At 36.5% G+C, this 11,391-nt stretch overlaps 1 protein-coding gene across 1 annotated transcript; it reads right to left on the minus strand.

Moving 5' to 3' along the window:
• Positions 1-1,695: 1,695 nt before the first annotated feature.
• Positions 1,696-10,942, minus strand: LOC137017147 (uncharacterized). The gene is made up of 9 exons (XM_067381125.1): positions 8,912-10,942; positions 6,959-7,121; positions 6,020-6,212; positions 5,852-5,920; positions 5,558-5,656; positions 2,739-2,867; positions 2,372-2,588; positions 2,114-2,245; positions 1,696-1,928 (listed from the first exon to the last, which is right to left on the minus strand). Exons 1-9 carry the CDS (start codon positions 9,018-9,020, stop codon positions 1,708-1,710), a joined length of 1,332 nt encoding a protein of 443 aa, XP_067237226.1. The 5' UTR covers positions 9,021-10,942; the 3' UTR covers positions 1,696-1,707.
• Between the last annotated feature and the right edge of the window lie 449 nt (positions 10,943-11,391).

Raw genomic sequence — 11,391 nt, forward strand, 5'->3', positions numbered from 1 at the left:
TAAAATGACTCTTTGGGGACTCTAGTGATACACACACTCCGATAAAATGACTCTTTGGGGACTCTAGTGATACACACACTCCGATAAAATGACTCTTTGGGGACTCTAGTGAGACAAACTGATTAAATGAGTCTTTAATATTAACAATATCAACACATTGTGGAGAATAACAGAAATTCAAAAAGATTAGAAAAAAAAACAATTTACAAAGGACAACGATGCAAATGCAAAACTGGCACTAACTTGGAGGCTTCCGTACTTCCTCCATTCATCAGTCTTTAAATTCTCTCTAACTTCCTCCTTTACCTTCACCCTCCTCCTTCCCTTTACATTCACTCGCTCTTTTCATCCCCTTTACATTCGCTCCTCCCTCTTTTCATCCCCTTTACATTCGCTCCTCCCTCTTTTCCACAACCTTTACATTCACTCCCTCTTTTCATCCCCTTTACATTCGCTCCTCCCTCTTTTCCACAACCTTTACATTCACTCCCTCTTTTCATCCCCTTTACATTCGCTCCTCCCTCTTTTCACAACCTTTACATTCACTCCTCCCTCTTTTCATCCCCTTTACATTCGCTCCTCCCTCTTTTCCACAACCCTTACATTCGCTCCTCCCTCTTTTCATCCCCTTTACATTCGCTCCTCCCTCTTTTCCACAACCTTTACATTCGCTCCTCCCTCTTTTCACAACCTTTACATTCACTCCTCCCTCTTTTCATCCCCTTTACATTCGCTCCTCCCTCTTTTCACAACCTTTACATTCGCTCCTCCCACTTTTCACAACCTTTACATTCACTCCTCCCTCTTTTCATCCCCTTTACATTCGCTCCTCCCTCTTTTCACCTTTTCATTCGCTCCTCCCTCTTTTCACCTTTACATTCGCTCCTCCCCCTTATCCCCTTTACCTCAACAATGAAAACGGAACATTGAAAATAGGGCTGGGCGATATATCGTATGCGATTGTCACGTGCATTTCGTCAGTAAAGCCGGTTCCCTGATTACCACTAAATCGCCATCACCTGCTTTCAAATGGAGCGCCATTTAATAGACAGAGCCGTAGATCACTGACAAGCTACGCAATATCGCCTTCATTATCGAAGGCGATTCATCTGCAATAATGAACGCGATATTGCGTAGCTTGTCAGTGATCTACGGCTCTGCCTATTAAATGCCGCTCCATTTGAAAGCAGGTGATGGCGATTTAGTGGTAATCAGGGAACCGGCTTTACTGACGAAATGCGCGTGACAATCGCATACGATATATCGCCCAGCCCTAATTGAAAATGAACTATTCTTTCTTCATTAGCGTTCTTATACTCTGTCTTTCTTGATGTAAAATATATTTATAAGAGCTAATATGGGATTATTTTACTTGGGATAAATGGTACAGATTAAAGAAAAGTATTTTTGATTAGTTTATGCAACATCGCAGTACAGTCTTCTGCTAACAACTTTAATGTACAGCATTTTCAATGAGCTGGTCACTAGTTGAGCCACTCTCTTCACACAAATAATACTTTTAACACTTTCCACATCATATTATATTTTTACAGTATTATTATTTTTTTTTTTATATATATATATATATATATATATATATATATATATATATATATATATATATATATTTATATATAATTTTTTTTTTTTTTTTTTACAGTAAAGAAGTTATAAAAGGCACTGAAGTGTTTTTGTGTTTGTGCCTCCTCACAAACCACCCTTTCTTTTAAGAGTCGTGATCCTGTTCCGCACATAATTTTTCACACCAGTCCATGTTCGCTGCTTCAAAGCTTCTGGCTCTGCGTGAATGCATCTTTCACAGTCTTGCTTACCAGGAAATTTGCATGTCTTGATGAACTCCATCATGTGTCTCTCTACTGCTTTTACCTCATTGTCCTCCCATTTCTTTTTTGGAGCATTTGAAGAACCTATGGAATAATTAAAAATGTAATTCTCATAACAACTAAATCAGTGAGTATGACCAAATCATACATATGTCCTAATGTGTAGATTTTTCTGAATTTTGAAAAGCCTTTGGATGGCTATTGCTGCTTGGAGCTAATTTATGGTTATTTGATGATTATTGTGTGTGTAGTTTAGAGATTTTTCTTACCTTGATCCTCTTGTGAAACAGATTGATCAGATTGAACAGGTGGATCAGTCTCTGCTGGTGCTGTTGTCTGAGATACGTCACTGTAATCCTCCTCATCACTTGACATGGAATCACCTTGAGCCTCAAGTTGCTCTAAACAATTGATAAAAAAATCAACAGTTTATTGATTATACTTAGCATCTGTAACATATGATAATGTACAGTTTTTGCAAATATATACAGCACAGACACACACAGACCATTCAAGTATACTCATACCATTTGGGTCAATTTCAATGTTGTCAAGTTTCTTTCCTTTGAAGTCAGACAGTGTTCCTTTCTCCATGGCCATTAGGACTTTACTCATTTTTGCCAACTGCAGTGTCCCCTCTGGTAACCGGTAATACGGTGACGGTGATGAGGTCATCACAGAGGTGGACACAGCACAGGGTGGTGATGAAGAGGATGCATCAGTTGTGGACGTGACTAAGGATGACTGTAACAGTTTGAAAATATAATTTGAATAAAAACAAGGTCTACAAGCAAAAGAACTAAGGAAACTATTAATTAATATTAAAATAATTAGCTGTTAATGGACTGAGGTGTTGATCACAGAGTATTGTGATGATGTTGACATATTACTCACCAAACAATCTTTTTGTGATAGCTGTTTAGCAATCGTATTGCATTCATTTTCAATTTCTGCCCTGTTAAAACGTTCATAGCAATCTTCATGATGTTTTCTTAATTTTGCCAGTCTTGATTGAAACCGCTTCTGTGGATATATAAAGAAGTATTTAGCATAAAGGGTTAGTTCACCCAAAAATGAAAATATTGTCAATAATTACTCACCCTCATGTCGTTCCACACCCGTAAGACCTTTGTTCATCTTCAGAACACAAATTAAGATATTTTAGATTAAATCCGATGGCTCAGTGAGGCCTCTATTCAAAGCAATAACATTTCCTCTTTCAAGATCCATTAATGTACTAAAAAACATATTTATATCAGTTCATGTGAGTTCAGTAGTTCTACTTTAATATTATAAAGCAACGAGAATACTTTTTGTGCGCCAAACAAACAAAATAACGACTTCGACAATATAGTGATGGGCCGATTTCAAAACACTGCTTCGGAGCTTCACAAATCAAATCAGTGACTCGGCTCTCCTATCAAACGGCTAAACTGTTGAAATCATATGACTTTGGCGCTCCGAGTCACTGATTCAATAGGTTGTTTGCAATCACGTGGTTCTGGTGAAGCGCAAAATTCCGGTGGAGGGCAAGCAGTGAAAATTAGAATGGAAAAGATGGAGAAAAGTCCTTTCTGTGCTGGTTTAGAAAGGTTTAAACAGAAAATCACAACATATGTTGGCGATCCTTGTGTTATGAAGAGGAGAGACTTTTCCACTGAATTGAAAGACTTGATTGCCATCGAGGAGGCAGATATAGAGAATGTGAAGCTGCCGTCACGCCGCGTTCAGTTCTAGTCTGGTTTGTTTATATCGTGCTGCCTTTCTGCTAGTGAAGTCAAGTGCAGTATTTTAATTTTTGATTGTGAAAAATGTCGCCATTGTTGGTCATTTATGCTGAATCGAGAATTGTAATAGGAACTCACAGTATCGTTCGGGGAAAAAAAAAATGGACGGTAATACAATTTTCGCCTTGGTTGAGAAGGTGAGGAAAGACGACTTTTAGCAAATGTAATAATGTCACTAAATAAACCCACTGCCTTTCACTTAAAAAAAAACAAAAAAAACAAACATACTTTTGAGTTTTGTATTTGGTTTTTGTGCAATAATTAATTAACATTATGTTTGCGAGTATGATCACTCGCTTGTGAATGATTGTAACTTGCACACAGCCACTTCAAAACTGTTCACAAGCTTCTATGGGTTTGATTTTGGTCATTTGTTGAAATAAATACAAAAATACAGCGTGTCGGTGTCCGTCCCCTGATCGTGACCCTCCGATTCTCCTTATGGGGAAAGTGAATATTTACAAAAATAACATTAAAACTAGTTACATTTACACGCTTCCAACAAAGAAATGCATCATCTTCTGTCAGCTTGTTAAATATTTATTTTATTTGGACATTTTCTACCATACGACGGCTGAAAGCAGCAGCGCGTGACACTATTCTCGTGGTAACCAGATCAACATTGTAAACAATTCTACAAAACTGAAGGGAAAACACCCAATTATAATTAAATAGGATAAAATATCTTCTCCTCCCTGCAAACGATAGCATGTAGAATGTTAATATTTAACCGAGTCAAAAACAAAAAGGTAAGTATCCATATTAATTTCAGTATCAGCAGATGCAAAACGCTATAAAAAGGCGACAACTTTTAACGTTAAAAAATGAAAAGTTATAAAAAACGGTATAAGTTATGTAAACGATATAAACACCTTCTGGGTTCTCGATTTTAACGATTTGAGCAACTATAAACAATGCAAAACCTTTTGAGTTTTTGATAGGATTCCTATATAGAAACATCACTCCCTGCCCTCCAGACTCATTCGCGCTGCTGCTGTGACGTCATGTGCAAACAACCCATTCATAAAGCTCCAAAGCAGTGTTTTGAAATCGGCCCATCACTATATTGTTGAAAAGTCGTTATTTTGTTTTTTGGTGCACAAAAATATTCTCGTCACTTTATAATATTAGGGTTGAATCACTGTACTCACATGAACTGATTTAAATTTGTTTTTAGTACCTTTATGGTTCTTGAGAGAGGAAATGTCATTGCTTTGAATAGAGGCCTCACTGAGCCATCAGATTTAATTAAAAATATCTTAATTTGTGTTCTGAAGATGAATGAAGGTCTTACAGGTGTGGAACGGCATGAGGGTGAGTAATTAATGACATTATTTGAACTAACCTTTTAAACAAACATAAAATGTACATTAACAATATTGAAAATAAAATTGTGACAATAACTAGGTAACTAGCAGAGGTGGGTAGTAAGGCGCTACATTTACATTCCATAACTTTTGGTGCTTGAGCGGTTAATAAACAGAACTGCATGTGTCTAAAGAACACTGTAGCTGGAGCTACTTCTCTCTGTTTATGTCTATGACGAGTCACACAGATACTGTGCTTCTCCGCAGTGGTTCCTTCCAGACCGGGAAGGAACCAATTTAACTTTTTACAATTCTGACAGAATATTATTTTGTACCATTTGGAGCGTTTACACAAAGTGTGCTGGATGAAGTGGACACGCACCTACAATCAACTAAAAACAAACCTTCTAATGCATCCCATGGTCTGCCAGCGATAAAGATCTTTTCTAGTTGAACACCTGTGCATCAGCTGTTAGTAGTTGCCTGTGTTGAATAGGGTGTTCAGTATTTTGGGGGCGGAGCAATGAAGGGAGGGGTGTGGTTGTTTGGGTGTCGATTTCAAATATCAACAGTTTTTCCCAGAAATCATCTAATAGTTGCTGCATTATGAGATAGTTACCGTTTTTCTTGATGTTCTTGCTTTGCCTGACTGCTTATGTGGACCACTGCTGTTCACCTCGTCCAATCCAGGTGAAGAAACAGGAGCAGCACAATGAGGCTGGATGCCAGAAAAGGAACCAGTGAATATAAAAATCAGAAATGTTTGTATAGAACAGAAAAACTAGTAATTACTCTAGCTGTCCTACAGTAACTTTATCTATCACTCCTTTCCTTCTGTTAACACCCAGACACACTACTCACAAAAGAGTCAATAATATAGAATAATGATACAGATGTTTTAAAGTGGACTTACCGATCTCTGCGGACCCAAACTGATGGATGGCTTTTTATCAGAGGATTCAGTTGATGCTTGATTCAAAGGCTTGAGAAATATGAGACCACAATCACATGGTAACTAATCAGATAGTAAAAGATTATCCTGAATTACTGATCAATCTTTCTATCATTTTCTTGATAGTACCTTGACTCGCCATGGCCAATCTGAGTATTCGTGATTGAAAGTGATTTCTTCCCCTGGTAGAATGTCTCGCACAGCAAAGAGACACAGGTGAGGTTTCCTGCTCACTTCAAGGGTTCTCATTTTGCAAGTAGGATTTCTGTGTTCGTCATTTACAAGTCTTCCCAAGGAACCGTCTTCTTTAGATGCATCTATGCTATAAAGACATAAAATTATTACTCAATACTTGTAATCTTATATATGCTAGACAAGTAGAGTTATTTTTAAGTGGAAACCCACCGCTCTGCATAAGTTGTATGTCTCGTTTTTAATCTACCCGATTCAGACCATCAGCTGATCATCAGGACACAGCTCTATGAACTCAACCGAGTGTGTCAGGTTAAGGAGACAAACAGAATCTGCAGAGAGGAGGGTCTGAAAACCACGGATCTATCGGACAGTGTATGGCAACATCCTCTCAGCAGACAAATGCATCTAACATTCACCATTTTGTTCTCTTTTGGGAATACGGTTAAAAACGAATATTGATGACTCAAAGAAACTGCACTCAGCACCCTTCAAGTCAGTTCATGGTTGATTTTAAGTATTAAGGGTGTGTTCACACTTGGTATGTTTGTTTAGATTAAAACGAACCCTGGTGCCATTGCTCTTTTATGGCACTTTCTCACTGTGCGGTACGACTCAACTCGGCTCGGTTTGTTCTTCCACTGCAGTTAGTACCGCTTCAAAGTGATTGGGATTATAGTCTGATCATTACAGTTGTGCTGCCACCTCGTCTACTGACCACGATAGAGGCATTTCTTTTTTCAAGTTGCATGTGATGGTCATTTAAAACAAGTCAATTAAAAAACACGAGACAGCAAACCCGCTAGAATTAAATCTTGCAGGTTTGCGATACAATATAGTGCCTCTACTACATCAATCCAACAGGTCTGTACTCACCACCAATTTCTGCCACACCACTGAAACTCAAACAGGAACGCGTTCTCGGCCTCAGTGTAGTGTTCAGCTCGGTCAAGACTCTCTTCTGAACTCAGAAGTTCACCTCTGTATTCAAGAGCAAAATCACCTCTGAAAAAAGCTCTAGTGGTGAAAACTCCACGCCCTGAAGAGGAGAAATGCATTAGATTCAGCAGTTTATTAAAAGTCAACTATCATTTTGATCATTACTTAAAGTTCTCTGCCATATGATGTACATTATATGTAAAAGGGAAATTACTGAATGAAAATAGTCAATAGCCAGGCAAATTTCTAAGTATGCTGTGCTTTTTATACATTACATTATACTTTAAAGTCTTAAAATTATATAGTTAAAATTTTTATACTCTTTCATACATAAGCAATATTATCTTGGCTTTATATAGTTTAGAATAGAGTGCTGCAGCGATGACGTATTTTTGTAGTTCACACACCCCTGGTTCCCTCAACTAAAACCCTATATGTTGTTTTAACTGGCTTTTGTATTGCTGCAGAAACTAAGCTTAAGTTTGCCTATTAATACACCACAGTTGCAAAACTTCATCGTCCTCATGATTAAGCTTCAAGAAATCATCTAGAACATGTTTTTGTTATATTATTTTTAAAAGAAAATTCTGTGTTTAACATGCATCGCTTCTGGATAGTTTGTCTTTGTGGTGTATGGATGTTTATGGATGGTTTTTGGCTTTAGATAAAGAGTTTTTTTGTTGTTGTTGATAAATGTGCCTCCAGGAACTGTAAAACTTTAAAAATCCATCTCCCTGTGTAATAAGTATAATGTTTTGCATTCTTATAATGTATGTTTGAATGGTTGTGTACAGTGTACATCCCTAAATCTACCTCTAAACACAACGAGGCTGTGAAAGTGACTAGTGAGTAGATGACTTTATCTGTTCAGGTGACGATTTTTAATGTCCCAGACAAACCTCTGTCTCCCATTTAGACACTTGTTAGCAACTGCCTTTAAAGTAAAAGCTTTTTTTTTTTTTTTTTTAAATCACAAGAGGGTATTACTGATGTATATTGTGTCTTAGAAAAAAAAAAGTGAAAAAGCAGCCCTTACTTCAGGAATTTAACCAAAACCCAATAATAAAAAAAAAAAATTAAAAAAAACATTGATCATGTACATGATCATGCACAACGATATACTGATAGCTGCAAAAAAAATAATCACCTTATTGAAGGTCTAACGGGTATGGAACGGCATGAGGGTGAGTAATAAATGACATTATTTGAACTAACCCTATTATAAAAATGATCCATTGTCCTGGTTTACATACAAACCAATAACCACCTAAAAGTTCAGTTCACCCAAAAATGAATTTCTGTCATTAATTACTCTCCCTCATGTCGTTTCACACCCGTAAGACCTTCATTCATCTTCAGAACACAAATTAAGATATTTTTGATCAAATTCAATGGCTCAGTGAGGCCTGCATTGAGAGCAAAATCATTTCCTTTTTCAGTGTTCAGAAAGCTACTAAAGACATATTTAAAACAGATCATGTGACTACAGCAGTTCAATACTTTTTGTGTGCCCAAAATCACCCATCACTAGATATTATTGAATAAAGTGGTTATTTTGTTTTTCTGTGCACAAAAAAATATTCTCATCACTTCATAACATTAAGGTTGAACCACTGTAGTCACATGACTGTTTTAAATATGTCTTTAGTAGCTTTAGAGGTCTCACCGAGCCATCAGATTTTATCAAAAATATCTTAATTTGTGTTCTGAAGATGAATGAAGGTCTTACAGGTGTGGAACAACATGAGGGTGAGTAATTAATGACAGAAACTTCAATTTTGAGTGAACTAACCCTTTAAACTACAAGACTTTATTTGTAAAGCAGGTTATTCTGCATTAATGACATCAAGACCAAACCATTCGTGTATCTGGTTAGTCATAAATACTTGCCTTTATATTTGCTGATGAACTGCTCTTGAAGCCCAGGCTTATCAGCTCTACGGGTCATGTGATCCTCTGCATCCTGCAGAGGTGTTTTACGCCTTTTGCTTTTCAGCATTATTTCTGGAAAAAAAGAAATAAAAAGAAATATAAGGTGAATGGATTAAATAAGCATTTTAAAAATCTTTTTGATCTTACTGGAATTGTTCACCCAAAAATGTACATAATTATTGTACTAATCCTGTACTAAAATTGTACAAACCTGTGTTGTGTTTTTCTGTGGAACACTAAAGTTTATTTTTAAATGTAATACAGAGCTCTATGCAATGACAGCACATGTGACCAGTCTGAAACAGGCATTTAGATTAAAAAAAACAGCAATATCATTGATGCCAAAAACCATTGTGACCAGATGATTGATGTCAATCCATATTCATATTAATTTAAAAGCTACAGATTTTCAGTCAGTAACCTGATAGATTCATATGGACTATTTTGTCTGCTTTGGAGCTTGACACACAGAATAAAAAATACTATAAAGTGTCTATGTACTGTCATTGTGCAAAAAAGCTCTGTGAAGATAAATAAAAAAACATGGATACTTTTGTGTTCCACTAAAAAAAAAAAAGTGTAAATAATGTATTACATAAAATTAAAAATGACATCAAATAATAAAAAATGAAAATTAATTATTTCAAATTACAATACATACTGTTGACATTTTACAAAAAATGAGAAAAACAGGCTACCACTGATTAAATTGTAGAATCTAAAGAGATATTATATGAAATATAACAAAATTATATTTGCTGATCAATGCCTACAAATAAGCAATAAACTGTTTTTTTCCTTATTGCAAAAAAAAAATCAAATGAGAATCAAACTCAAATACAATCGAGAAATAAAACATTAACAGAAAATAATTTAACCACTAAAGTAAACATACATCTTACTAACTTTCATATTTCACAGTGTATTTTAGTTATCATGCATTTTCGGGACAACACTTGATCTCACCTCTCCAGCGTCCATTGATGGGGGTTGTCGTCTTTTTCGCGTCAAGCAATGCCATGTGATTGCATTTCCCGGGAAAACACATCCACAGCTGACGTGCGTGCATGACGTAGTTACGTATTTGGATTTCACGTTGAAATTGTGACTACATTTATTTGACCTAATAAATATTTTGGCAAACACCTAGATCTTTGTTTGATTTATTCACAGTACTGGTTCTTCAAACTTAAATAAAAAAATAAAAAATAAAATAAAAACGGAGGCGTACGTCTTTCTAATGGACAGAGCACATGATCACTTTTAAACGATCTCTTTGGAACATATCTTAATTTTTACTAATTCTGTTTAATCAAATGTTTGAGTTAAAATCAGGGAGATGTGTGGATTATTTCGAGGCTCTAAAATAAACTTTAACGTGCACTTTATTAACAGCATTTTCTTTCAATTTTTTTTTTTTAATTTATGGTATTTTATATTAAATATAAAGGAAGGAAAAGCTGCTAGATCTTGTAAAAGTGCTTTAAAAACGCATAGCCACGACAGATTATTCCATCATTTGAGCAGCACTCGTGATCTCTCCTCAGAGCTCATCTCACTCTGCACTCAAGCTGCTGCGCTGCTGCTGTGGGGGATGGGCGGGAGGCGCGCGCGCGATCAGAAGCCGGTGGGGGAAGGGCGGCGAGTCACTCAGTGTCACTGTCTGCAGCTCTCAGCTAGGGCTAGGGTTAGGGTTAGGGTTAGTGTTAGGGGAGCAGGGGTTTCACATCCAGTGCCTTTTAAAATCAAAGTATGAACAAAATAAATCTGTAAACAAACATGTAAACGTCCCAGCTTGAGTCATGATTCTTTTAAACACTTTTTATACTAAACACTGTAACTGCTCTCTCTCTCTCTCTAAATATAAAACAATGTTTGCTGTAACTGCTCTCCTATTATATATTCTCATTCATATGCATCCTTAAGATGTAAACCAGTATGTGCATTTCTTAAAACAGTTCATACAAATAACAGCACACAATGGATTACATGCAATAGCCTGTAACCAGTTCATAATCCTTATATCAGTGTCATCAAAATGACAAGTCCTTGTATCATTGTTCACAAAGACACTCTGACAGTATTTTCAGAAGTAATATGGATACGATTTTGATGTCAGTGATTGAAAATACACAAGACTGCACTTTATCTGTATGGCGTACATTTCAACAGTATGAACACGTCACTCTAGACTGGATGAGACAGGATTCAGATATACTTTCTGGTGGTCTGTCAAAAAATTACAGTAGCTACAATGTCATGTGATATAATGACAGCCAGTGGCACAGATCCTCACCAAACCATCCATTCCAGCGTGATGAATATGATCCTCAACTGGATGGAACTGGAATAAGTACTTTGACTGTTGCGATCATCCCAATCGGACTTATGATAGCTGCCTGAATTATGCTCTGTTCACTGTTGGACAGAGGAGAACT

The sequence above is a fragment of the Chanodichthys erythropterus genome, chromosome 1 (assembly GCF_024489055.1).
Source record: "Chanodichthys erythropterus isolate Z2021 chromosome 1, ASM2448905v1, whole genome shotgun sequence".
Lineage (NCBI taxonomy): Eukaryota > Metazoa > Chordata > Actinopteri > Cypriniformes > Xenocyprididae > Chanodichthys > Chanodichthys erythropterus.

Excerpts from the sequence above, each read along its gene's own strand:
- LOC137017147 (XM_067381125.1), bottom strand. The coding sequence starts at position 9,020 with ATGCTGAAAAGCAAAAGGCGTAAAACACCTCTGCAGGATGCAGAGGAT. Across the intron at positions 6,213-6,958 it reads TGGTGTGGCAGAAATTGGTG|CATAGATGCATCTAAAGAAG; the intron begins GTGAGTACAGAC and ends ATGTCTTTATAG. Across the intron at positions 2,868-5,557 it reads CAAGAACATCAAGAAAAACG|AAGCGGTTTCAATCAAGACT; the intron begins GTAACTATCTCA and ends ATATATCCACAG.